The sequence below is a fragment of the Xyrauchen texanus genome, chromosome 1, assembly GCF_025860055.1.
Source record: "Xyrauchen texanus isolate HMW12.3.18 chromosome 1, RBS_HiC_50CHRs, whole genome shotgun sequence".
Taxonomy (NCBI): Eukaryota; Metazoa; Chordata; class Actinopteri; order Cypriniformes; family Catostomidae; genus Xyrauchen; species Xyrauchen texanus.
In genome coordinates this window covers 36,447,331-36,474,611 of record NC_068276.1, presented here as the reverse complement: position 1 = coordinate 36,474,611, position 27,281 = coordinate 36,447,331, and the positions used below count along the sequence as shown (strand labels likewise).

Sequence of the window (27,281 nt, the reverse complement as noted above, 5' to 3'; positions counted from 1 at the left end):
ATTTGCAATTGTGTTTTCAATTTGTGGACGCATAAAATGTGACATAATCCAAACGCAATTGCAAATCGCGCATTACGGTTTGCATTTTCGTTTAAGTGAACGCACAGTGACTGCCAGATTTCAAATGGAAAAGCAAAGTCCGTTTGCAACTGTGTTTCCCATATCTTATGAGTTTTGGCCCTGTCATATTTAAATAGCAATTTCAATTACCACGTCTGCTTTTTCACTTTCTCAGCGTCGCGTATGTAGCCAGCCAAAACTCAAATGGAATACTAATTCCCTTAGTATTTCCATTGATGCCTTACACAGAAACCTGTCAATCAGGGTCAAGGGTGGGGCGTGTTTTTCTTGGGAAGTGACATCACTCACAGTCTATCAGGATCAATAATTAGCACTGCACTTTATTCATCTATAATCTCACACTGGACTGTCAACATATTCTCCTCAATATATATATATATATATATATATATATATATATATATATATATATATATATGAAGTATATTTGAGTATTAGAAAATCAGTTATTTTGAATTCTTATAATAAAGGTGGCTTAAATTTCATTGATTTTGATTCTCTTAACAATACCTTAAAAATTAATTGGCTTAAACGCTTTCCTTCACAATCAATCTTCTATTTGGAGTATAATCCCAAGATATATTTTTTCTCAATTAGGAGGTATACATTTTCTTTTAATGTGCAATTATTCAATTAGTAAACTTCCTGTCAAACTTTCCAATTATCATCAGCAGATGCTTATGGCTTGGAAACTTATTTACAAGCATAATTTCTCGCCACACAATTTTTTAATTTGGAACAACTGTAATATTCTTCATAAGAGGAAATCTTTATTTCTTGAAAACTGGTTCAATAATGGGGTGATATTAGTAAACCAGCTATTTGATAGTGAAGGTAATTTATTTAATTATTCGATTTTGTTTCAGGATACCAATTCCCAGTATCTAGTAAAGAATTTAATATAGTTTTCAAGGCCATCTCTTTGGAAATCTGTATGCTGTTTAGAAACAATAATAGTGCTACAGTGACTTCTGTTTCTCCCCTAGCCCTGAATCTACTGTGGTTGGTTCTATTTGTTTTTCAATACATAAATCCAATTATAAAATTAGGTCATTATTTTTGGACCCTGTTACTTCAATTCCTTCCTCCATTTCTTATTGGAATAACCTTTTGATGATATTAAATGGTCATATGTTTGGTCACATCCTCAGAAATTCTTTCTAACTAATAAAGTTAAAGAAATATCCTATAAAATTATTCATAGATTTTATCCAGTTAAATACTTTTTAAAGAAATTTAGAAATAATATTGATACTTCCTGCTCTTTTGTGAAGCCTCCTCTGAAACTGTTGATCATTTGTTTTGGGAATGTCTTTTACTCGGTCTTTCTGGAACAATATTGATGCTCTGATTGTCCAAAAGGTTTTATGTAACTTTTCTTTATCATATAGACACATTCTTTTTGGATTTTATGTTAAAGACAAGAATCTAATTAATGCATGTTTTTGTATAAACCTTCTTTTATATATTGGAAAGTTTCATATCCATAAATGTAAATATATGAAAAGTAAACCCCACTTTAGCTTTTTCAAAGAAGAATTGAAGATGTATTTAAATACAATTTCAACTTCTGTTAACAAGAAAGCAATGAAAACATCCAGAATTAGTGCCATGTTTAATATTCTCTCTTAATGTTTTTTCTTTTGTGCCCTCTTCTTCTTTTTTTTTTCTTTCTTCTCTTACTCTCTTTTCTTTTTAGACTATTGTTGAATATATTTAAATTTCTTTCACATTTCCTCTCTTAATGTATTCTGAACCATAATTTCTCTTTTGTTTTGAAAGATTGTTTATATTTCTTGTATGTATCGTCTTGTTCTGTTTGTTAATATTGCAATAAAAAAATAGTATTCCATTTGAGTTTTGGCTGGCTACATACGCGACGCTGAGAAAGTGAAAAAGCAGATGTGGTAATTGAAATTGCTATTTAAATATGACAGGGCCAAAACTCGTAAGATATGGGAAACACAGTTACAAACGGACTTTGCTTTTCCTTTTGAAATCTGGCAGTCACTGTGCGTTCGCTTAAACGAAAATGCAAACCGTAATGCGCGATTTGCAATTGCGTTTGGATTATGTCACATTTTAATGCGTCCACAAATTGAAAACGCAATTGCAAATACAATTTGCAATTCCTTTTGAATAATGTCCGGAATATCATTCCATAGAGTTTCTTAAAGACAAATTTCCAAAGGTAAAAGACAGAAAATGAGTTGAAGATCAAACCTTGAACTAACTTAGATTACAGAAGAAGCTGTAATTATAGGCATATGCAAATTAATTGACAATCTTTTATGAGTACGAATATCTGATAAGTGAACAGTACAGAAAATTCTAAAAATCTTACAAAAATGACGTTCTGTTTAACTACATGAATGCAATCATTTGGTAAGCAGAAATGGGTCAGAGGTGAGACTTCTCTCGAGATAAACTGGCATCCAGTTCTTCTGACTTAGTAACATCAGACAGAACACAACATAGGCTATCTTTTCTCTCAAGAATGATTCAGACCTCAATGAGACAAAGGCCTTAACCTGCTGGAACTTTTGATTATAACAATTACTATTGACTATTGAACAATTACCATCTACTGAGCAGGGAGGAGAATTTATAGTAAAAAATTACTTAAATATTGATCTGTTTCTCACCCACACTTATCATTTCACTTCTGAAGACATGTATTTAACCATTGGAGTCTTATGGATTACTTTCATGCTGCCTTTATGTGCTTTTTGGAGCTTCACAATTTTGGCATCCATTCACTTCATGCATTTTATAGACCTACAGAGCTGAAATATTCTCCTAAAAATCTTAATTTGTGTTCTCCAGAAGAAAGAATGTCATAGACATCTGGAATGGCATGAGGGAGAGTAAATGATGAGAGAATCTTTATTTTTGGGTGAATATCCCTTTAAAGGAACATAAAGAAACAGAAACAAAAAAATAGGGTTTCAATTCTGATTATGTAAATTTCTTAGCACCTATTTTATCTCTGGCGTGGATTTTTCATTGGTGAATACCTTTTCATTCATTTTATAGTGATGCGTTACATATCATGCATGACTGAGGATTTTCTTGCCTTTAAATTATCACTGTCCAGGCTGACAAGAGGAGCATGTCACTTAGAGGATGGCACTATACAGAATACAGCTAGCAGTGTGTGATGTGGCATGAGTGATGCTAATTGCACCTCTTCATGGCAGCCATGAAGAGGTGCAAAATTCAACATGAATTTTATTTTCTTATTTTTTTGTCTTTAGTTGTGCTTTCGGTCTTATTGTGGGTTTGTATCTACAACAATGCCACTACCATTTTAATATTTTCCTGTATTTTCTTTTTATTCTTAAAGTTGCACTGAGTAATTTGTTCACCCCATTAAAAAGTTTTACTCCTAAAGAAATTAATTGTAATTTTAAAACATATGTATAAAATCATGACCACTTGCATGAGATGAGTACTCTAGTCATATCATTAACCATTATAAATATATCTAATTATAAAAGCTGTTTTATTTTATGTGGGACAATGGCGCCCTTATGGGGGCTACCATTTTAGAATCACATGACCTGCTGAATACTACTCGCTTCAACTCAGTAACCGTCATGTTATTGGACACTTTTACTCTTGGATTAATCATGGCTGATTTTGAATAGTGAATTTCTACAATGGCATCTGTAAAGAAAACTATTGATTTTAAATGATGCCGCATTCTCACCACTAAGAGTCACTGTAAGTCTAAGATGACACAAGCAAAAAGTTACTGAGTGCACCTTTAATTGAAAAACCTTCAGTGAGCTGTCACTGCTCATCCCAATTTGATATTCTTCATTCCTTCACTCCTTTTACCATCAGTCCATTGAAAGACTTAATGTGGGGTTACTCATTCTTGTTCCTGGAGATTCTATTTCCTGTAGAGTTTAGTATCAACTAGATTAGACACACCTAAATCAACTTTGGGTTTACATGAACATCACAGCCTGGTGTTTTATAGCAGAGTTGTAACTGAACTCTGCTGGAAGGTACTTCTCCAGGAGTAGGAATGAGTAACCCTAATGCTCTTCAACTGAGTTGTAAAGCACACAAATTGCTTCCACTCTGTGGCATTTTTAAAGTTTTTTGTGAGTCGTGACTGACGAGGGTTGGTAATTGTGATGGAGGATCCATCTCCTCTCAGATCATCAACACACCAGCCCTCCTATTGCCAGACCAGATCCAGACTCATGAGATGAGCAGGTGGCCTAGAGGTTGGCCACAACAACAAAAGGCTGCTGGCAGCATGTGATCAGGCACACATGATGCTAATTGTTCTGCGTTCACTGTGTTGAATATAGCATTGTTTCTATTTGATCTGGTCTTCCATTGTATGTGCCTTTTTTCTCATGGTCTAGGTCTGACACAACATAGCCAGGCCACCACTAAAATAATAACAGACTGTGACCCTCCATCCAACCACCAGCTTAATCATTTCCTCACTTTTATGTCATTCCAAACCTGTATGTTTTTTTTTTTTTTTTTTTGGCAGAATACAAAAGGAGATGCTTATTGAATATTATGAACTTTTTCTCAGTATAATGGCAGTGGATAGGACCTCAACTAAAGCTTACAAGACCCAAAAGTATAATAAAAGTAGTCAATGCTATTCATTAATCATATTTCAAGTCTTCTGAAGGCATAAGAAGGTGGCATGGTGGCTCAGTGGGTAGCACTGTCGCAAGAAGGTTTGCATGTTCTCCCCGTGTTTGTGTGGGTTTCCTCCGGGTGCTCCGGTTTCCCCCACAGGTTCAAATTCTAAATTGCCCATAGGCGAGAGTGAGGGTGTGAATGTGTATGTCTGTGTGTGTTAGGACTAGCCACCTCTCCAGTTTCCCTACTTTCAGCCCAAGACAGCTGGGAAAGGCTCCAGCACTATTCACGACACTATATAGGACAAGCGGCTTTAGAAGATGGATAGATGAAGGCATGTGATGGGTTTTGTCATTTGTTCACAATTGCACACGTTTACGCAAGAACATGTGTTGTTTTTAATGCTACAGTAGTTGTATTCTGCAGTATTCATGAAAACATCTTCCTTTGTGTTCTGCAGAAGATAGAAAGTCATATGGTTTTGGAACAACATGATGGTGAGTAAATTATTACAGATTAAATCTTTTGGGTGAACTAGTCCTTTAATATTTAGGTTCAGAGATCACATACCTAAAATTTTAATTTACATTTTTGTTTTAAGAATTTATACTACTTTTGGGAAATTTGTGGCTCTGCACAATGTTTTAAAGCTGTTTCAATCATAACTTGATATTTATTGTTAGTTGTATGTTACATTTAACTGTGAATATCAGCCAGAAGCTCGGACAGAATATATTTACCTTTACCAGCTAGCTTTACCTTTATTTACCTTTACAAAGCTAGTGGAGTTAAACCCTCTGTCATATCAGATCAGACCAGAATAGCCTAAAGACTGCATGATGCTGTTGCAAGACTCTGTGTAGCTGTCACTCATCCTGCTGCGGGATTTGTCTTGTTTGTAGGAACAGCAGGACTGATTGGCGGTCTCACAGAGATATGGGCCTGATGAATGCGATTGGTCTGTGGCCACGACACCCAGCCCCCACTGTTACATCACAGGGGACGCAGACTCTACAGCTACAGAACACAGAGACGCAAACGGACTACGACCTAGAGGATGAAACCCAGCAGCCCAGCACCTCTCAGGGGTCACAGGTCACTGATGGTAAGAAACTCTCTGTGAGTTAGAACATCATTACTCCTGAGCACATGAATTTTCTTGTAGATTATTCTGATCAACTGAACATATTTTTCTGTAGCTCAAGATGTTTCACCACTCATCCAAGTGGCCTGATATGTTGTGCAATGACCCTGGATATTACCCTGGTATTTACCTCTTCCACATCAGTCCACAACTGGTGAAGCCAGTTGGATGAGTGGTGAAATGTCTTGAGCTACAGAGAAATACATCCAGTTTGACAGAATTATCAACAAGCAATGTTCCATCTACGCTGTGCACAGACATGGCCACATACTTCTGATACTACTCCCACACAGATGGAAAAAATCAAGATTCAAAATCTGTTTTGATTTTTTAGTTAAAGGAATAGTTCACCCAAAAATGGTTCTTCTAAAAATCTTCATTTGTGTTCTGCTTAAGAAAGAAAATCATACACATCTGATATGGCATGAGGGTGAGTAAAGGATGAAACCATTTACATTTTTGGGTGAACTATCCCTTTAAATGATTGATCGACTGAAGCTTTGATAAGTCTTGGAAAAAATGTTGAAAGACAAAGCACTTAACTTATGAAAGGATGCATTACCTAATTTATCGTGAGGCTCGTCTCCTTTTTGTGAATGCGGTAATGTGGTAATGGATCTGTCCATGACCTTGCAGTGTAAATGAAGCCTAATACACATGCCAGTGTTATATTAATAAAAGGAAACAAGTAGACAACTCACTGCTCTTAATTTATTTCTTAGTTTTTTTACTGCTCTTATTTTTAATTGTATAAGGCTGTTTATTATTATGTCTATTTACCTAAAAACAAATGAAGCAATGTTAGCTTAATTGAAAAACACTTGAACACATCCCTTTGTTTTAATTTAATGTTAATATTTACATTCATATTTAACTTTTTAAATAAAGGAGTGTTCAACATATTATAGCATATTATTACTGAGAATCCTGAAATTTCACTGGTATTGGGGCCTGATATTACTGATATTATTATCGAAATATTATAGAATATATACTTAACTGGGAATCTTCATGAACTGAGTTCATGCTTTCTCATAGATTTAACAGCATAGGTGAGATTTGTCCTTGAAATAAAATCAATCATATATTTATACACATACACTCACCTAAAGGATTATTAGGAACACCTGTTCAGTTTCTCATTAATGCAATTATCTAATCAACCAATCACATGGCAGTTGCTTCAATGCATTTAGGGGTGTGGTCCTGGTCAAGACAATCTCCTGAACTCCAAACTGAATGTCAGAATGGGAAAGAAAGGTGATTTAAGCAATTTTGAGCGTGGCATGGTTGTTGGTCCCAGACGGGCCGGTCTGAGTATTTCACAATCTGCTCAGTTACTGGGATTTTCACGCACAAACATTTCTAGGGTTTACAAAGAATGGTGTGAAAAGGGAAAAACATCCAGTATGCTGCAGTCCTGTGGGCGAAAATGCCTTGTTGATGCTAGAGGTCAGAGGAGAATGGGCCGACTGATTCAAGCTGATAGAAGAGCAACTTTGACTGAAATAACCACTCGTTACAACCGAGGTATGCAGCAAAGCATTTGTGAAGCCACAACACGCACAACCCTGAGGTGGATGGGCTACAACAGCAGAAGACTCCACCGGTACCACTCATCTCCACTACAAATAGGAAAAAGAGGCTACAATTTGCAAGAGCTCACCAAAATTGGACAGTTGAAGACTGGAAAAATGTTGCCTGGTCTGATGAGTCTCGATTTCTGTTGAGACATTCAGATGGTAGAGTCAGAATTTGGCGTAAACAGAATGAGAACATGGATCCATCATGCCTTGTTACCACTGTGCAGGCTGGTGGTGTTGGTGTAATGGTGTGGGGGATGTATTCTTGGCACACTTTAGGCCCCTTAGTGCCAATTGGGCATCGTTTGAATGCCACAGCCTACCTGAGCATTGTTTCTGACCATGTCCATCCCTTTATGGCCACCATGTACCCATCCTCTGATGGCTACTTCCAGCAGGATAATGCACCATGTCACAAAGCTCGAATCATTTCAAATTGGTTTCTTGAACATGACAATGAGTTCACTGTACTAAAATGGACCCACAGTCACCAGATCTCAACCCAATAGAGCATCTTTGGGATGTGGTGGAACGGGAGCTTCGTGCCCTGGATGTGCATCCCACAAATCTCCATCAACTGCAAGATGCTATCCTATCAATATGGGCCAACATTTCTAAAGAATGCTTTCAGCACCTTGTTGAATCAATGCCACGTAAATTTAAGGCAATTCTGAAGGCATAAGGGGGTCAAACACAGTATTAGTATTGTGGTCCTAATAATCCTTTAGGTGAGTGTATATACAGTTGAAGTCAGAAGATTACATACACCTTAGCCAAATACATTTAAACTCAGTTTTTCAGAATTCCTGACATTTTATCGTAGAAAACTTTCAGGTCAGTTCCGATCACTACTTTAGTTTAAGAATGTGAGATGTCAGATGTCTACTAATAATAGTAGAGTGAATTATTTATTTCAGCTTTTATTTCTTTCAATTTAGAGGAGTAGCCAATTCTGCTGAACCAAAGAGACACAGAAAACTATATATATATATATATATATGAATGTTTCAGCAGAACAAGCTACTCTACATTGACTTGCGAACACTGAACTGTATCCATTAAATATTCTTCTTCTACTGGCTTAGACAGACTCTCGCCACAATAAAGTATTACAGTGAAGCTCAGGGTTTTTTGTGCTGGTGTCATTTTTTTGGCCCTTAGGGAGCAGCCAGAAAGGTGAAGAGAGAAGATTGTGTGCTGCATTTTGTCTTTTTATGCTAATTGTAATTACAGGAGACAGGAGAGGCCACTCCACTGTGCACCCAACAGATAAATCTCTCAAGTTAATGTGTCTGCAGAATTGCTCTCATGTTTAATGGCAGTTAGCTATAGAGAGAGAACTACCACCAGCAAACACGGCAAACTGTGCATTGCACCTCTCTTTTCTGGTAGGAACCATATTTTCTCTTCCATTACCTATCAGCCCATCCCCTTCTTCCTCTTTCTGCTCCTATTACCCTTATTCGTCATGTGTCGCTTTTAGCAGCATGCCAGATGAATAAGCATGTCTGATGAATGAAGCTGAAATATATTGAGGTCCCAGATATAAATCAGAACGAAGCAGAGTGACAGGATTTAACCCAGCTGACACTTGTATTTTAAGGCTGTTGGCCTGTATTCAGCTGTCTGTTGAAATTAGCAGTTTTATTTATTAACATGGTTTTGCACCCAGAGCCATTGCTGGAGTGATGGATCTGATATAATGCCTGGTGGGAGCATAGTTTGTATAATATTTAGCTGTTCATCATTAATAAATAAAATATCTCCATGCCTATAGATTGTAAATATAATTCTGTCCATCTGTGTGTTGTTTACAATTTACATTTGGATTCAGCAAGTTTCAAACCTTTTGGTCTTTTCTCTCTGCGCTCTCTTTTTCTTCCCACTCTCTCTCTGTCAGTCCACGTAAATTCTGTTTAATTCCATGAGAGTTAAATTCTGACTGGCAAGCACAAGCCTAAACACAGAATATTTCAAGCTCAATCAAAAGACAATAATCATAGCACAAAAGAAAATTGTGAAAATTGAGTGGCGATAACAAATGGAGAAATATTTAGTAAGTAAATAATAATTAAAAGTAAGGCTTACGTTTGCTTGATAAAGTAACTCCCAGGACTTTTGACATTTCAACTTGCAGAGAATTACAGGTTAGCAGTTTTGAAGTTTATTAGCTCGGGCTTGAAAGTAGTTGTGGAAAGATTTTTTAAGTGCCAAGTTTAATTCAGTAGGACAAAGGGATTAAAAGTGGGAGGGAAAAGGCAGGATAGGGATCAGCTATTAGTACAGTAAGCACATGCTGCCCCATTCGGAGGGGGCGGAATAGAAACAGTAAAACAAACCTTTTTTGTTTGGTTCTAAAGCTGAACCTTGATCATTTCTGTTATATTGGCTTTGAAAATTTGAAAAAAATTCATGAATAGAATTAATGTAATCGGGGCTGCAACTAACGATTTGATAATCGATTAATCTAACGATTATTAGAACGATTATTCGACTATTCAGTGATTTTTGCAATGATTAATCATTAGCTCTTTTGAATAATCTTGGATTATTCAGCTTGTGCCCCAACATATATGGTTGGATTAAATGTGCTTGCTAATAATAAAGAGGACAAAATCATCTTTTAAAAATACCTTCACTGAATTAAAGGGAAAAAATACTTTTTATTAAGTTTAATTCAGTGAAGAAATCATATTTTAATCAAGAAATCCTATTTTAATCAAGTGTTTTTCTCTTGTTTTCCATTTAAAATTGTCTCAAAAACTAAATACATTTACTTGAGAAGCAACATATAAGATATTTAGACTTGCTTTAAGAGAATGTATTTTGTATACAAGTGTATTTTTTCACTTGGTTATACTTCTATGAAATCAGTAAAGACAAAATATACACATATTCAAGATCAATTCTCTAAAAGCAAGTCTGAATATCTTATATGCTGCTTCTCAGGTGAATGCATCTTTTATTTAAAGGATTTTTAGATATTTTAAAATATTTGTATTTTTAATATTCAACATTCTCAGAATTGTTTTCTTCTTCTGCATTATAGCTGTTAAAGTAAATGTACATTGTTTTAAAGCAGTTTAAGAATTTTATATTGGAAAACAAGCCAAAACAAATCAAAAACATATTTTGCTGCAGTGTATATTGGGGTGAAGACTACGCTCTCTCACCTTTCTGTTCACTTCAATCCATCTTTAACTCACAAAAAAAAACCTCTCTATTATTAATAAAGCTGCGTATTGCCAGTTTTCTTCAAGAAAAGAAATGCACAGTGACATATTATGATTCAATAAGACGCAAGACATCACATTATAATCTAGCTGCATTAATTGTGCGTGCCTGAGAGACGAGTGTCTCTGTGACAGAGTGTGGATCAGCCGGTGCAGTTCTCTTCCCCTTAGATCGGGACATTTGTGCAACTCATAGAAGAGTCGCTGGCCGCACAGAAAAATGGCAGTTTTGGAGTTTGTAGATATTTACATGATCTGCTTCTGTATTATTTGAATTTGAATAAAGCTGTAACGCATTAAATATAACTGCATTTAAGATGTAACGCCGGGGTGATTACTTTAAAGAGCTCCGGCTCCACTTATTCCACATCGAGAGTTCTTCTGAATTTACTTATTTTGTATTTTTGTATAATTCCCTCATACTTTTGGATCTACATCACCTGAAGCTGTTTGGAAAGTTTAGAGTGCATCTGGACTGTGATCTGTGTAATTCTTCCTCTCCTCAGTCTTGCGCTAGCTGCAGTGCTGCTCTCGCGTGACATCATTACACTTTAATGTAATCTCCTGTGAACGTTAAATGAGATCAAACGACTCTTTGACAATGAAAATTGTTGTCGACAATTTTTTATTGTCGATGTTGTCGATAACGCCGACTAATCGTTTCAGCCCTAAATGTAATGGTGGAACAGGAAGGAGTCCATACATGAGAGTACATGCACAGCCTACAGCTGTGTGTTAAGTGTGGTGCTTTTAGCAGAATGTAAAGCTTTAGACTCTGAAGGACAGTTGTCTTTGAATTGTGGTAGTTTGAAGTAACAAACTTCCCTATCCTTTGCTTCAAGACCAAGCTTGAAGCGACAGAGCAAGTGTTATTTTATTAGCACCTCTCAAATCAAAACAATGTACTGTTTGTCCTTTGTGTAGTCTTGCATATCTGTAATTTTTACTTCAAAAAAGTGCTCAGCAGTCTTCAGGCGTGCTTGTACAGAAAACAACAAGAAAATGGGGAAATATGTATAGGCATTGTAGCAATTTCTGTTCTTCCAAAAGTTAACTTCCGATAATTTCATGGACATAACTGATAAAACAATTCAGTAATATCACACGAGCAAGAGTGCTGTAGCGTAATCATAGCTGTACTTATATTAAGACAAACAGCACAATTGCATGGTTTATATTGCTTTTATGCATGATTTTGATCATACATGAGCCCATGATTTTATAGTCTAAGCCTTAGATGACCTTAACAGCCCATGCTCTAACCGTCTGATGCACATAGCACACAAAAGTTTAATGGAACTTCCATGAGTAGAAGCACATGGGACTTTTTATCAGTCTGCCTGGAAACAGAGTCGTGGTCAGAAGGTTCCACATTGAAACAATAAGTGGTTTTGTGGATGAAATAATCACAGAATTTGGACCAATTTGACAGGTTATTCAGAGTTTTGTTTTGAACTGAGCAGAAAGTAAAGTGAAAATCTGTTAGCAGAACTGGCTATTCTGGTTTGTTTACTTGGTTATGTCTTAAGTTATGTGTTAAGAATTTCTGTGCTGTACTTTGGACATTTTCCTTTATTTTTTCCTGTGTTTTCTGTGCAGTCACTCGCGGAGACACCCTCGCCATTATTTTAATTATTTCTTTCCCCTTGACAATTTTGTATTATTGTATGCTATATCTCTGACAGCTCCAGCTCCGTACCTATACAGCACATAATGACAAAACCGACTTTGATTAATCGCTTTACATTTCTGTAATTATCTGTATTATTCTGTAATTAAGAAATGCTTATCATATCAACTTGGTAGCTTGTGAACATGATTAAACTCATTTAAATAAAACTGTGCACCTTTAGTCCTGGAAGTTGTGTAAAATCATCCAATTAAATTGTAGCTTGCCAGATAAAAAAAAAAAAACTCAAGTTTTGTCTGTAATTTGCATCAGACGGTCATCTAGGTTGTCTGTGGCCATGCTGTCTGAGGCTGAGACTATTCCTGTTCTCTCCTGTATCATTGTTCTGAGGTTTTGCTCAAATCTTATTTTCACTGATATTGGATTGTATGTAACCTGCCTATTCTAAATTGTCACAGTTTTCATAACTGTTAATATTTGTTTTGTAGTGTATGACTAAGGTCAGATGTGCAGCATCTTTGCCTGCGGCACTTGTATGTTTGTGTCTCTGAGGTATTACAGGTGGCAGGACCACAATGACTCAAAGTTGTAGGGTAGAGAAGTTCAAATCTATGTCCCTCACCTCAAGGAAAGCCATCTTCCCACACAAACAGCACACACTCCCGGCAGCAAGATCTGTGGGCGTGGGTTAAGTGTGGTATCATTTTAAACTGCAGTCAGTGAATAAGAGATTTAGGGTTAGCATTGGAACCCTCTCTGCATCTTATGTAATGATGAGGACAAAGCCTGTTACAGTATATTTAGTCTATATTAATAAATACAACAGAGATAAACAATCTCTCTCTTTTTGTCTCTCTCTCTGTTGAGGGTGCTATATTGAATGTGAAGCCTTCTTCTTGGGTTGTCTATCTTTGAGTTTTCAACATGTGTTTTTCATAATAGATAACCTCACATTAGCATTTTGGTCCAAAAATTCCAGAAGTTAATTCTGGAATTTCCAAGTCTGGAAGTGTTTCTTTGCATTATATAGTCAAAGTTGTCGTCATCAACCCCACCTCCCTAAATAGATTTAATGAGTTTGCTGACTGATGACAGATCATACTTCATCTGATCCTGATGTATTGTACCTACAGCTGTCTGAATACTCTGCTCTGTCAGGTTGGTTGGGCAAAGTTTTAAGGCTTTATTCACATTAAGTGCAAATTTTTGCTGCATCAAGATTAGGGATAACCAATCTGATGCCTGTCTTTTGAATGCCAGTTTTAACTGGATAGAGATCAGTCCAACAAGCCCGATCCAGATCTGATACTGTGTTAGTCATGGTTGTTACTGTCAAGTTCCTAAAATGACTGGAAACATTTGAACTGAAATTGGCCGCATCCCCAAAGGTGTCCTCTGCCAATCAGAAGTGACATTTCAGAGTCACATGGTCAACTGGGCTGTCTTTTCCGACAGTTTATTTTATGGCCTTTTGTTTCAGATTCTTTTACAAAATTCCCGCTCAAAATAGTACATGTTTAATCATTAACTTTATATCTTGCAAATGGTACAATAGACATGATATTCATTGTCATCAGCTTTCTTTATGTAACCAAGCATACCGTTGCATACCAAGCATGACATTCTTTCATGGATATTATATGTGTAGGTAACAAAACATGAAAATCCCTGGTTACAAATCATACCGGTTAATTCATTGGTTTATACAACATGGATAAAACATTACACACCTTTTAAAGAGGTACATCAGGCTATAATCATTAATTTGTCAGTTATACCAGTTACCACAGTTCAAAGCAATTGTCAGAATTCCCTAGCAAGCCTAGGTATTGTATAAATGTATTGTATAGATTTAAATGCATTCTGTAAATTTTAAAAGGTTAAATCGGTAAAGTACTGTGACTTTGTGTAGAATGTTCCTGGATTAAGATGAAATGTGTTAGTATTCGAGTCATTCAAATCGAATGGTCTTTTGGAAACCTTTCAAAGAGAAGTCTGTGTGGAAGTTCAGAAGGTCATGCTGAGGAATTTTCTGACCAATGACCCTTTTTGCTTTAAATTAGGTTGTTTTGAGTGTCTTAACCATTTTATTGTCCAAAGACAGGCTTTCAGTAGGAAGTTGATACTTGGTCCGTTAATTTATGGTTGGGTTTTTCCTGGATTCAAATCATGTCGTTTCAATTCTTCTGCTTGTATAATACTACAACAGCATGTGGGAGCTTATGGGAATATACACATAGCCAGCTTGTGGGAGGATTCAGTCTTTGGAATATGCACTGTTGCTAGTGCAAGGGTTATAAAAGGCATTATAACCTTTCTCACAGCCAAAGACCTTGTCAATCTTCAATGGTCAGAGATTAGACAGACAGATGCTGGCCTGTCTCATTATCTTTATGACGCTTAGACACCTTAACTCCCATTCACAGAGAAGACTATTTCAGCTGTCATATGCAGAGGGCCAGTCAAAGGTCAGAATGGCTTTCATTATCTCTCTCTCTCTCTTCATCCTCCTTTCTGTTGGTTCTGCCATATCCCTTTACCCCTCTTGCTAAACCCACATAATATGCATACCCCAACATATGTGTTTACTGTAACAAACAGTTCTTTGAAAGTGTTTACATGTGTTTGAAGAGCTGTTATTGTTGGAATATCCACAGTGACTCATATACATTTAGAGGGATTTTACTGTAGTCTGTCAGAACATTCACACGAAGCACTGTCCTCACTTTTGCATTCTGACAGTGATGGGCTTTTTGCCTGTAACTGAAAGCTTGTTTGTGTAATACAAGTTGTGTAGAGGCCAGAATTGAGTAGCATAAATGCAGTTTGTGTTGCAGTGAAACTGGTGTGCATGAAAGCTGTAGGTGTGCTTGTTCCTACTGCTTTGTAAATAAAAAAGATGATGTTCTCTCTCATATACACTTACATACAAAAATACTGCATATTTAAGAGGCAAATCAGCTGCTATATATTAGATAAATAATTAATATCGACATGTAGCACATTAGAGACTCTTTCCTCACCACAGCCAATTAATTACTTACAAAAGCCTCTGGGTATAGTGAATGAATAGGGAGTCTCTTCTCTTAGCACAAACCCCATAAAAAGATGCTTCACACTGTACTGCTTATTTGTCCTTTGCAGGCTGATATTGGCTTGGTTAAAGTAAAAACTCAAAATAAAAGCTCTGTATGAATGAAAATGCTGATGTGATAATAGTGCTTCTCACTGGGTGCAGTCAGCTCAGAAACAGAACTACACACAGATCTGTGAGTCCTCTGAATAAATTCTTTGTGAATGCTTGACAGATCTCACGGTTCTTTGGCTTTCAAGGAATATTCAGGATTATTTTCAAGTTAAGGTCTACAGTATGTACTGCATGTGTGCATGCTGTTGATTACCACAGACAGTAACTTTGACTAATCCCTCTGTGTATATAAAAAAATGGGAAATGCTTTTTCAGTAAATAAAATTTCTAGTAGTAACTTTATAATAGTGTGCTCAGCATGTGTTGTTAAAGCCGTGTGATGGTGGCAAACAAGGAACAACTGATCTTAGGCCACATCCACATTAATACTTTTTCAATTAAAAACTCTGTTCTCCATTTTCTAACATTTCCAATGTATATTTTACTAGAATGTAGTACCACAAAGTATGAAGTGCTAGAACGGCATAAACGTTGGAAAATCAATTCATTTTCAACTGAAAATTACATCTGTGTGGACGTGGCTTTTGTGGCTTTCCACTGGCCTTCGTCAACAGTTTTCCAAGAGAATTTGGTTGTTTAGCGTCCAAATATCAGGGGTGATATGCACAGCATTCTGTATTTTATTCATCTATGAGAGCTGTTTTCCAGGAAGATATGATCTTGGATGAGGTAAGTGTGACACTGATTGAAATAAAAGACTTGCTTGGAAGCATTTTGAAGGCAGCACAATGACCAATCACACTGCAAATTATTGACCCTGAACCATGAATGCAGTTTGGTACCTTACTAGTGAGACTATTCAGTCACATCAAAGACAATGTGGAAGAGGCAGCTCAGCCTGTCAGCCAAGATAAGCTCAAACTGCAGAAGGTATTTGCCACAGCAAGTGCAGTTGTGTAACCGCTTTGAACTGAATTGGTAATTATGAAATACATTTTTGGATGGTCATATCTTGTAACTTCTGTTATCCCTAAATGGAGTGAACAGATCATCACACATGGCAAAGCTTCTAACGTTCTCCTGCCTTATTTGGAATACTTAAGACTTTTAGCTGCAGGAATAGGAATATATTCTGATATATTGAGATTTGTAGAAATCCTCTCCATTATTCATGACTGATGTTTGTCATGTGTTTCTAGTCATTAGGTATCTATTTCTCCATTGCTTCATCTGATAAGTACATTTAAACTGTTTTATAGATTCCCAGACAGCTGGGGGGGAAATGAAACAATAGCTTCATGTATTTTTTCTTTTTTATGTTGTTTGTGTTACATAAATAGTCAAATTAATTTCAGAAATTTGATCATTTTAAACTAAATGAATTTGGAACCAATATTTGTATTGGGATAGCAGTATTCAAGGATTCAAACTTGTCAGCTTTCAATGTAAATCACAGTTTTGAATCCAAAACATGTATTTTCTGTGAATGGGGGGGTTCACAGGGATTTAAATGAGAACCACGGCTTTTGAGTTGTAAAAAAAAAACTCCTGGCTTTTCAGTGAAGACTGAAGAGGGCTGTCTTTGGGATGTCAGTTTTTGACTGCCTGCATGATTTAAGGGAAGAATCTCTTACAGTAGCATTATGATGACCTTAATTGGCTCATCTGATGATATGCCCTCAGATCCGCCTTGGGGGTTCACATCTTTGTCACCTTTTTAACCCCTGATGAGTTTGCATCCCTGAGTATTATTGTACTGAAATGGTAGACTCGCAAGATTGCGGTTTCTTTTCAAACATTTCCATCAAGGGATTATAATCTACATTTATAAACAGCTTCAGATTGCATTCAAGCTTTTTCCACACACAGTGCAGTGTTTCAAGAACCTGCACAAACAGGAACTAAAAGGCATTAATCCATTTCATCAGGGAGAATGAAATTTCAGTTTTCTATTCTTATCAAGGTTTAACAAACTACTAATTCTGTATCTATTTAAGTTGAGCATTTATGAGACAAAGAGACTGGGAGTAGGAAAGGTTGTGTGACTTGGGTATACAAAAGGAAGATTTTAAAAATATTTCAAGTGTTTTAGTAAGTGTAGGGTTGCAAAACAGAACACATGAACACGCATTCTGGATGGCAAATATGATAGACAAGCACTGTAAATGGGCCTGCTAATTTTTTCAAAGCTAATCCAAACCCATATGTACTGGAAATTCAATGTTCAGCATCTTTACTCGTTGAGATATTTTAATGGTGATGGACTTTTTTGCTTTTTACTGCATTTTTTGCCATTGTGAAATGTGCATCTTTTGCCATGTTTTCTGATTCTGAGTTTCCCTACGTCTCAATTATTTTCTGTAGGATTTAATGTTTTTTATTTTTATTTTGTCCTTGTTGTAGCTATGAACTGATGAACATTAAAAATAAATAATGTAATTTCTTATCAGCCCCAGACTCCCTGGATTTAGAGACTCTGCCAGAGGATTCTGGGTCTGAGGTGGTACCAGAGACACCACCCCACAGTCGACCTCAGGAAGATGAAGTGTCAGATCCCACTGACCACAGCACAGACAGCACAGGTAAACCACACATACATTAAACAGATAAACAGAAAGTTCAGCACTAGTAACTAGGTGACCTAGTAGGATATGGTCCTATCAATCAAAATGTAGGGATAGGTAAAGGGATATGATTGCAGTTAGGCTTAGAAGCTTAAACAACTGTATCAATATATTATTGGCCTTTAATTTTAAAAGTAGGTAAGGGTTAAGGTTACAGATAGAAATATGGTTTAGGACTGTGTTTGTTTAACAAGGAAGTTGTCATACAAGTGCATGTCCCACGTGTCAAATTCATGGGCTCCATTTACACATGGTATTAAGATGTGTTTTGGACACTAGATGACTCTAAAGGCAGGTGTTAAATAGGATCAAAAATAAATAAATAATTCGATTTTCCACTAAAACCACATACAGAGGTGGTCAAAAGTGGTGGCCACTCATGTGACCACATTGGGCTCATAGTCAAATGCTCATCCATTCGAATGTGTTTGAACAGCAGTAGAGTGCTTGACTGTCAATCAACCACTGTGCTAAAACAAGAGTATAAACTGTCGCTTGCTCTTTATTTCCATGTGGACTGTGTGTTTTGTCTGTGCTATACACTATGCAGAATTTAGTTTCATTGAAATCGACTGATCTTAGTTCAGGACACACTGGGCTGTGAGTACAGGGTTAAATATTTTACACACCGAGTCATGTGAAAAAAACCAACATGGCTCCGATGCCAGTGGAGTTTGTCTATGGGAGAAACACCAACAAAACTACATCTGGTAAGAAAACTAATTGTGTTTTCATCAAAACCTGTTTGAGTCAAAGTATCTAGTAGTATCTAGTTTTATTCGATATACCATTTTTAAATTGAGCAATTTATTGCGAAACGGCACGCTGTTAAACACTGTGACCGCTGGAATATAGGACTATTTTTCACATAGAAATCTTATTTCACTGTGCATTCAAAAGATGAAAAATATAGCTTTCAGAGGCTTTATATGGAGTTAGGATTAAAATAATGTGTATTTCTAACTGTTCTGAGACCAGTGCAGACAGACAGCAAGTCAAGTCAAGTCAAGTGGTTTTTATTGTCGTTTCAACCATATACAGTTAGTACAGTACACAGCAAAACGAGACAACGTTCCTCCAGGACCATGGTGCTACATAAAAACAACAAAGGACCAACACAGGACCACATGAGACTACACAACGAAATAAAATACCTATATAAAATACCTATATATACCTATATAAAGTGCACGTGCAAACATGTGCAAAGTACGGGACAGTACAACAAATTACTGACAATGAACAGGACAATAGACACAGTGCAGTGCCGACCAGTACTCAGTAGTGCAAAAAGATGACAGTTTCTAAAAACATAAACATAACATACTATGAGATAGTGTTCTATGCACATAGCAGTTATTCAGGTAGCAGACAGTTATAAAGTGACAGTAATTAAAGTGCAACTCGGGACATGTGTGTGTTGTGTCAAACCAGTCTCTGAGTATTGAGAAGTCTGATGGCTTGGGGGAAGAAGCTGTTACACAGTCTGGCCGTGAGGACCCGAATGCTTCGGTACCTCTTGCCAGACGGGAGGAGGGTAAAGAGTTTGTGTGAGGGATGTGTGGGGTCGTCCACAATGCTGGTTGCTTTGCGGATACAGTGTTTTTTTGTAAATGTCTTTGATGGAGGGAAGAGAGACCCCAATGATCTTCTCAGCTGTCCTCACTATCCTCTGCAGGGCTTTGCTGTCCAAAACGGTGCAAGTCCCAAACCAGGCAGTGATGCAGCTGCTCAGGATGCTCTCAATAGTCCCTCTATAGAATGTAGTGAGGATGGGGGTGGGAGATGTGCTTTCCTCAGCCTTCGAAGAAAGTAGACTGGAGCACACTGGAGGTTAAGTCATTCACTAAATAGGGAACTAAGGAGCATCCTATTTCTAATGTAGCCAAGTGCATTCAATCCTAAAATCCGATCAAAAGTTCTGTTTCAGTCTGCAGATTATGTTTGAATCACTCAACATGTTTGGCAGATATGGGACAATGGTAATCAGTATACATTCTGAATCTATGTACTGTAGAATTTTATTTTAAATGGTATCAGAATTAATTATGCTAATTTGTTATTGGAAAAATTGTTCAGTACTGGTTATCACTTGTTTGTTTGACAGTGCAAATAGAGAACAAAAACTTGCAGCATAAAAGTAAAATCATTTTTATTTGTATAGTTTTTTATTTTTGCTTTTCCCAATACACATTGTTCCAAAGCAGCTTTACAGAAAATCAGCTACAATGTCTGTAACATCTCAAAAACTTAAATAGCCAACACTCCAGGAAACATAACAAACAATTTGATATAAAAAAAAATCAGATTTGCTATTGCTTGGTATTATTTAAAATTTCACAACTTGGTCACGCTTTCCCCATATGTAGACAAACATTTTTAGAAAAACTATTTTCTAAAAAAAAATAAAAATGTATGCATGTTTATTATGGGAAACTGTGTGACACTTGTGAAACTATGACACAGAGACCTTCCCCTTGAAATTCGAACACAAGTTGTCAAAACAGACGCATTTTGCAACCAGGTTTAAACTGTTGTCGCGCCTGTCCACTTGTGACTGGATAGCCCAAAATGCATCTTAATACCAGGTGTAAACAGGGCTTGTAACTAATACACATTAAATTCTCTTGACATGTTTTTGTTAGTACTTTGTAGTGTTACTTCCTCAGTTCTTAAGCACAGGCCATTTGTAAAGCACATAATGGAAAACAAACATATGGTGTCAGCAATTACCAACAGGTGAAGACGATTACATCACAATAGACATTTCTGATTGGCTAATAACTGTCAGTTTTTCAAGACATTCAACATAACAATTCAAAGACATATAGCAGCATCAGTTCATGATAACCTCAATGCAATAAAATTCTTAACATTTTTAAATCCTTCGCCACCACTAATTCAAGACATTATTACTTTGTTCCTTCCTACTTAGGTTTGGCGATCCCTGAATGTACTGAATTGTAGTGTTTACCCTGGACTTTCTTCAAGAGCTGAATAGTTCTCCCTCTCTCTCTCAGGTCAGGCTGAGTATGTTTCTCGTATCCGAAGGTTAATGGCCGAGGGAGGGATGACTGCAGTCGTCCAGCGGGAGCAGAGCACTACAATGGCTTCGATGGGCAGCTTTGGCAACAACATTATTGTCAGTCACCATATCCACCGTGGCTCCCAAACAGGAGTGGATGTGCAGAGCCGTACCCATTCGTGTCCTGCCCCTGGGCCCTCCTCTAGTACCCCTGTGTCTTTGGCAGAAGCGGCAGGTTTCTGCTCCCGTGTCCTTTCCAACACACTGGGACTTCATACCAACACAGCTCCGGAATCTTCTGCAGAGGAGAGACTTCACTCTTCCCTCCTTTTACAGGACTTTTCTCCTCTTTTCTCATCTGCTGGAGACACAAATGGACCATTTGCTTCCGTGGAAACAGACAGTGTCTTGGAGGGGGAGGAACTCCAAGACCTTGCATCCCTCTCACCATCTTTAGTCTCTTCTTCACCTTCTCTTTCTCCAGCAAATAACAATAACTACAGCAGCAGTGATAGTAGTTATCATGGAGATGAGTATGGGCGGTAACAGCGGCATTACAGTCTAGAAAAGAGACTGTCACATAATAGAAACTTACAGAATGATTTGCACTTGACACTTGTGTTCACCTCTCTTTTCGCTATCAGCGTTCATACTGTTTATCTGCTTTAACTTACGAAAAAGATATAGGATGAGAAAAAGTGTCTTGGAAAGGGTTGCAGAAGTGTTTCCTGTTCTGTAGCTCAAAACAGCCATTCCATATTCAACCTGAATCAAAAGGCCCTATGGTGTGTACACTGATCTCCATTTGCCCATATAGAATAACTATTTTGCCTGTGTGTGTGCATTTTTTTATGTGGATGGCAGATAGACAGCAGGTAAATGTAGCAGGTAAAATTTTGCGACTCTCTAAAGCAGAGATTACTAAACTGCCAAAGTTGGGTTAGCAAAATAAAGAGGAACCTCAGTTAAACTAGTCACTTTTTAGTTTTTTTGTAGTGAAAAGTGATGTTTAGCTCCTCCAGTTTCTCTTTTGAATATTATTATATTATTTAAAGGGGTCATGACATGAGAAACCAAATTTGCCTTGATCTTTTGGTATATAAGAGGTCTTTGTATCATTAAAACGTCCTGCAAGTTTAATATTTTAAGACGTCCTCCCCATTCTAAACGAATCATTTATTTAATCAAGCTCAAAATACAGCTCGTTCTGGATTCATGGTTAGAAGTGACGTGTCGGTTAGAAGTGACGTAACAGCGTTTGCATATGACCGCCTCCAGCACAAGATAACTACGCTTTAAGCGCCAAGACAACTACGCTCATTTCAGTATCGCCGTCGCCTCACAAGTGTTCAGTCGATGGACAGCGAGCTCTGACAGAGACTACTTGTGCACAGGAAAATTACGATGCCACACAGATGTGCTGTTCCTGGCTGTGGTCAAACAAAACCTCTGAATAAGCTGCCGAAAGATCCAGGCGTCAGGGAAAAATGGATGCAGTTTATTTTTTGCGGACGTCCCAGTCACGGCAGTGTTAACTTAAGCGTTTGTTCTGTACATTTTAAGGATGACTGTTTTGAGAACAAATCTCAATATGATGCTGGCTTTGCCAGAAAACTGTTGCTCAAAGATAAGTCCGTGCCGACTATTCTGGGAACAACGACGACGCAAACTGTAAGTAATCTATTTTAAACTTTAAACTACTTTTTAAAGCGCAATTTCATTCATTATGAATAATCACAGTGTTTTTACTTAGTTTACTTGCATATTGTTCTGGCTGGGAGCGTCAATAATTGATACATAGGCACTGACGTTAGCCAATCATAACAGTGGGCGTTAACACTGAAGTCTTAAATGGAAACGCCCCAAAACAGACTGTTTGAATCAGAGGATGAGAAACAGGGTGGGAAAAGGTCATAAATCACTAGATTTTAAAAGTTTTTCTTAAAAAAAAATATATTAATACTATAATTGCACCTAAGGGAACATAATAATACAATAAAAAAAACCATGTCATGACCCCTTTAAGTAAATCTGTCTCAGAAAGGCCTGTTGGAGTCTAGGTTACATTCACAACTATTTGGTTATGTTACCTTTGGTTATTTTAAAACTGATAGAATAATTACTGTTGTAAAAAAAAAAAAAAACATTTTTTGAGGGCGATAAAGTTGAAAATCCCTAATCCCCCCAATTTGGCTTTTTTTATTGGATAAAAAAAGATTTCCATGTGGAAATTATTCTCTTTTACACTCATTGTTACCACGGAAACACCTTAAGTGTCTTGCTTTGCCCAAAAAAGAGAAAGATGGCTTTGTTTGTTTCCCCTACCTGTAAACAGTAAGTGGTCCTTGGAAATGCCAGAACACAATATTAGAAACCTCACACTTAGAAACTTGAGCTCAACAGGGAAAACAGCAAAGTATGACTGACATGTTTAGTGTATGTGCACATGTGGATATGAGAGAGACACTAACCCAGTTCTGTCTGGGACTGTAGATTTTAAAAGCCTATTGAAAGTTAAGCAGACTCCTGACAACATTTGTGTTGCATCCTATCCCTTTTATTACTCATGTAGCACTCTGGTTCAGATCTGCTCTCTAAGTAAATTGTAAAAGAGTAAAGTGTTAGGGTGGAGTGTTAAGAGAGTCCATGGCCTTTTGAATTTCAGAATTTAAGGCACATTGTGGCTGAAGTAGTTGTAATTATTGACAGGCTGTCCACACCAAATTCTAACTGGATGAAGACTAAAGATTAAAATATCTGATCTGTTTAAATGTACTTTTCTGTGGATGTGTGATCTTAAGATGGGGCCTCATTGTAGGATGTTGGCAAATGGTCTCATGGATGTCTGGGTGAATGTTTTTGTGAGATTTTGTTCAGTATTTGCATCGTAATTAATACTTTTCTGTACATGGATAGGCTCTCCTAGCCTTTTGTTTTCTTTTTGAAAACCACTTTATCCTGTAAGTGAATGTCTGGCAGTGTCCTGAATCAATAGAGCGTGACACTTCTCTTTGGTAAACAGATTAACCTTTGCTTTAGAAGTCAGCTCACTGGCCTCTCCTTTACAGTAAAAAAAAAAAGTTAAATTTTAGGACTCTTACTGCACTTGGTGTGTGGAGGACTGAAAGAAATTGCAGCAACTGTTTTTGTCATGTGCACTCTTCTGACGGTTTATGTACTTAAAGCTACACTATGTAACTTTTTTTTTGTTAAAAATAATTAACCATGTCTTTACATTACCCAAATACACTTTGATAAACCAAGAATAATGATTTATATTTTAGAGCTGTTGGGATGGATTTCACAGGAAATTGCATATATACAGTACATCATTCACCCGTATGTGTTTATGTCATATCCGTACACAGAGAAAATAAGCTTTGGCTACTGTAGTACATTTGGGAGTTGCTTGAACTTGAATGTTTGTTGTCACAACGAACAAGAAAAATTGACCATGGGTCATTGGAAACATCAAACCTCTGGGGAACCACCGGTTGTAAAATCAGTGAAACCCCGAACAGAGAAGAGTCGACTAGCAAAAAGCGAAAGTCCGTAATAAAACCTGAATCAATATCGGCTTTTCAGAGGTGGCGACAACTGAAAGGATTTAAAAGCGACCCAAAGATGGCTTTTTTCTTACTCAACAGGTAAGATATTTTATTGATTGTGTGATTATGGTTTATGTGTAGTTGTGTGTAGTGAAATACAATAATTTTACTGTAATCGGTGCAGAACTTTTCACTTGCCAGCACACATGTGTATTTTTCTTTATAGTGGCAATAATTTATATAAATAAATCCTTTAGTCCTAGGCTTGCTAAGGACATTTGAGTCTGTCTTTTCCATTCTTTCGTTATTTATTTGTTCATTCACTCTAATAAGATGTCCTGTATTCATGTGTACACCGGTGCTTGAACCACATTCATCCATGCAGAGGAGAAGAGCAAAAGCTCAACTTACGTCATTACCAAAACAATTTTCTTCCGCAAGACACGTGCAGTTTTATTTTTTAACCACTAGAGGGCCAAAAGTTACATAGTGTAGCTTTAACATTAACTGTGACTTCATTGTTTTTTTGTCTGATTATATTTTTTTAATTTTAGTTTTTAGTAAAACTATGTTATTGAAAAGGGTTTTGTATTTAAAGGAAATACTGTAATGAAGGCAACAAATTGATCTGAAACGGTATACTGAGGAAACAATCCTGTATGTGATTTAAAAGGAATAAAATAATGATAAACATACCATGTTAACAGTTGTTTCTGTCCCTGAGAGAAAAGGTTATAAAGGATCAAGATGTGCAACTGGTCATGTTTCATTTCTAAAAACGTGTATTATTATTATGGTCCTTTCTGTTGCAGATGACTTGGGTGACTTCCACATGCTCTACATTTTTGATTGATCTTCCAATGCAACTATTGATACTATGAACTACAGTCTCGTGCAAATCTTGTGTGAGGTCCAGATGTTATTAGATCTGTTTTTAGGAACTGGATATATAAAGTGTATGTCTCTTAGTAAGGATCCCTCTGATCTTTAGCCTTGTGATGCTGCTGAGCTGACTTCAGATCATTGCTGATTGCTGGGGGATTATGCATCTCACACAGCCAGATTAAATTCAGCTGATTCCAGAACTGTGCTGATCACTGAGTTAGAAGCAGAGATAGTGTTCACTGTGTTCTAATGTAGTAGGTTAACTCCGAAAACAAGCCTGTAAGAATGATCTGTCAGTTAATATTAAGATTCTCAAACCTGGAGAGCTTCCTCAGTCTTTAGCTTCGGTGGATGTGGCACAATGCTCTAGTTCTACTCGCTAGCCTTCCTTGTAGAAGTGGTTCAGAGAGACATAAACAGGTATGAGATTTGTGTAAAGCAAAAGCCACGTGAGTCAAGGAATCAGCATCAGTAATGGTGTTTTGGACCTCTGCAGCCTTTGAGCTTTTACATAAGTTATTTTATGATTTTAAAGGAATAGGTCGTCCAAAAATGAAAATGAGCGCTTTGAGAGAAGCTTGTTCACAGCGGCTCACAAGTGCTGCTGTTAATGAATTTATATCATGAACGTACAACGGACATAAAGATTTTCGACAAACAGATGACTTAACTCTTTTGTTGTGTTAATTTTGTGCTAACATTTGTGTTCCTGGTCAGGAAGATTACTTCCTAAGATTGTTTATTAATATTGCATATATTACCACAAGATAATGCATTATAATGACACACTGAATAATGGTTTTGTACTCCTTTTTTTTGATAAAAGGATTAACAGAACTGAACTCATACCGGGACAGTGAAGGGATCTCTCCAGCGAGAAGAAATCAAATAATACCTTTTTTTAATAAGAAAAATTAACAACCACTTGCTTGATTACCAAAATCTATGCTTTCAGAAAACACTCAATATGACGTATGAGTCACTTGGACTACTTTTATGGTACATTTGGGACCTTTTTAAGCTTTATTGAGGCACTATCCACTCCACTGTGTTTCACATAAGAAAGAAAGTCATAAAGTTTTGAAACAGAATGAGGGGAAGTAAATTATGACAGTATTTTCATTTTTGGGTGAACTATTGTATGCATGCCTTTAGATGTGCATTCACACAACACTTTATGCTTTATTTACTTCCATTCAAAACTGCAAAATGCCGCAGACTGGAATGAAAGAAGAAATGTCATATTCCATTTCGGACAAAGTTCAAGATTGGTTATCTCTAACCTACAAATCTTAATGAGAATACGTGTGACCAATAGAATTAGAATGTCAATTCAAAGAATACATATTTCTTTGTTGTGTGATTTTATTGTTGCTGGAAAGTGAGTAGACTGTATTTTTTTTACATTTTTAATATAATAAAATTTGTAGTTTATTAAAACAAGAAGCTCTCTGGCAAAATCCTAGTCAGTTGCATTGTCTGAAATAAGTTTGCATGCTTAAAGTTTAGTGTGACTGTCTCTTAAGGCTTCCCTTTAGATCCCATTAAACCAGTCTCTAGTAGCAGGCTTTACATCATTGTAATTAGGACCTCTCCTGTGCTCGGTGTCAACCAATGCTCTAAGACAGGTGATATGGCAGTAGACATAACTGTAACAAATATCAATTTCATGGTATGAATCACACACCAATGTAACCTTTTAATGCACCCACATACACTTACACTTCATCATCATCCAGGCAAGTATGAAAACAACTGCC

General features: G+C 36.8%; 1 protein-coding gene across 1 annotated transcript in view; it reads left to right on the top strand.

Annotated features, from left to right (window-relative positions):
• Positions 1–22,366, top strand: part of LOC127647377 (activating molecule in BECN1-regulated autophagy protein 1A-like) — a 95,874-nt gene extending 73,508 nt beyond the window's left edge. Inside the window, exons 16-18 of the mRNA XM_052131581.1 lie at positions 5,604–5,806; positions 17,890–18,021; positions 21,084–22,366. Of these exons, the coding sequence (XP_051987541.1) occupies positions 5,604–5,806; positions 17,890–18,021; positions 21,084–21,634 (886 nt within the window). The 3' untranslated portion in view covers positions 21,635–22,366. The remainder of the gene's footprint in view (positions 1–5,603; positions 5,807–17,889; positions 18,022–21,083) is intronic.
• Positions 22,367–27,281: the final 4,915 nt, after the last annotated feature.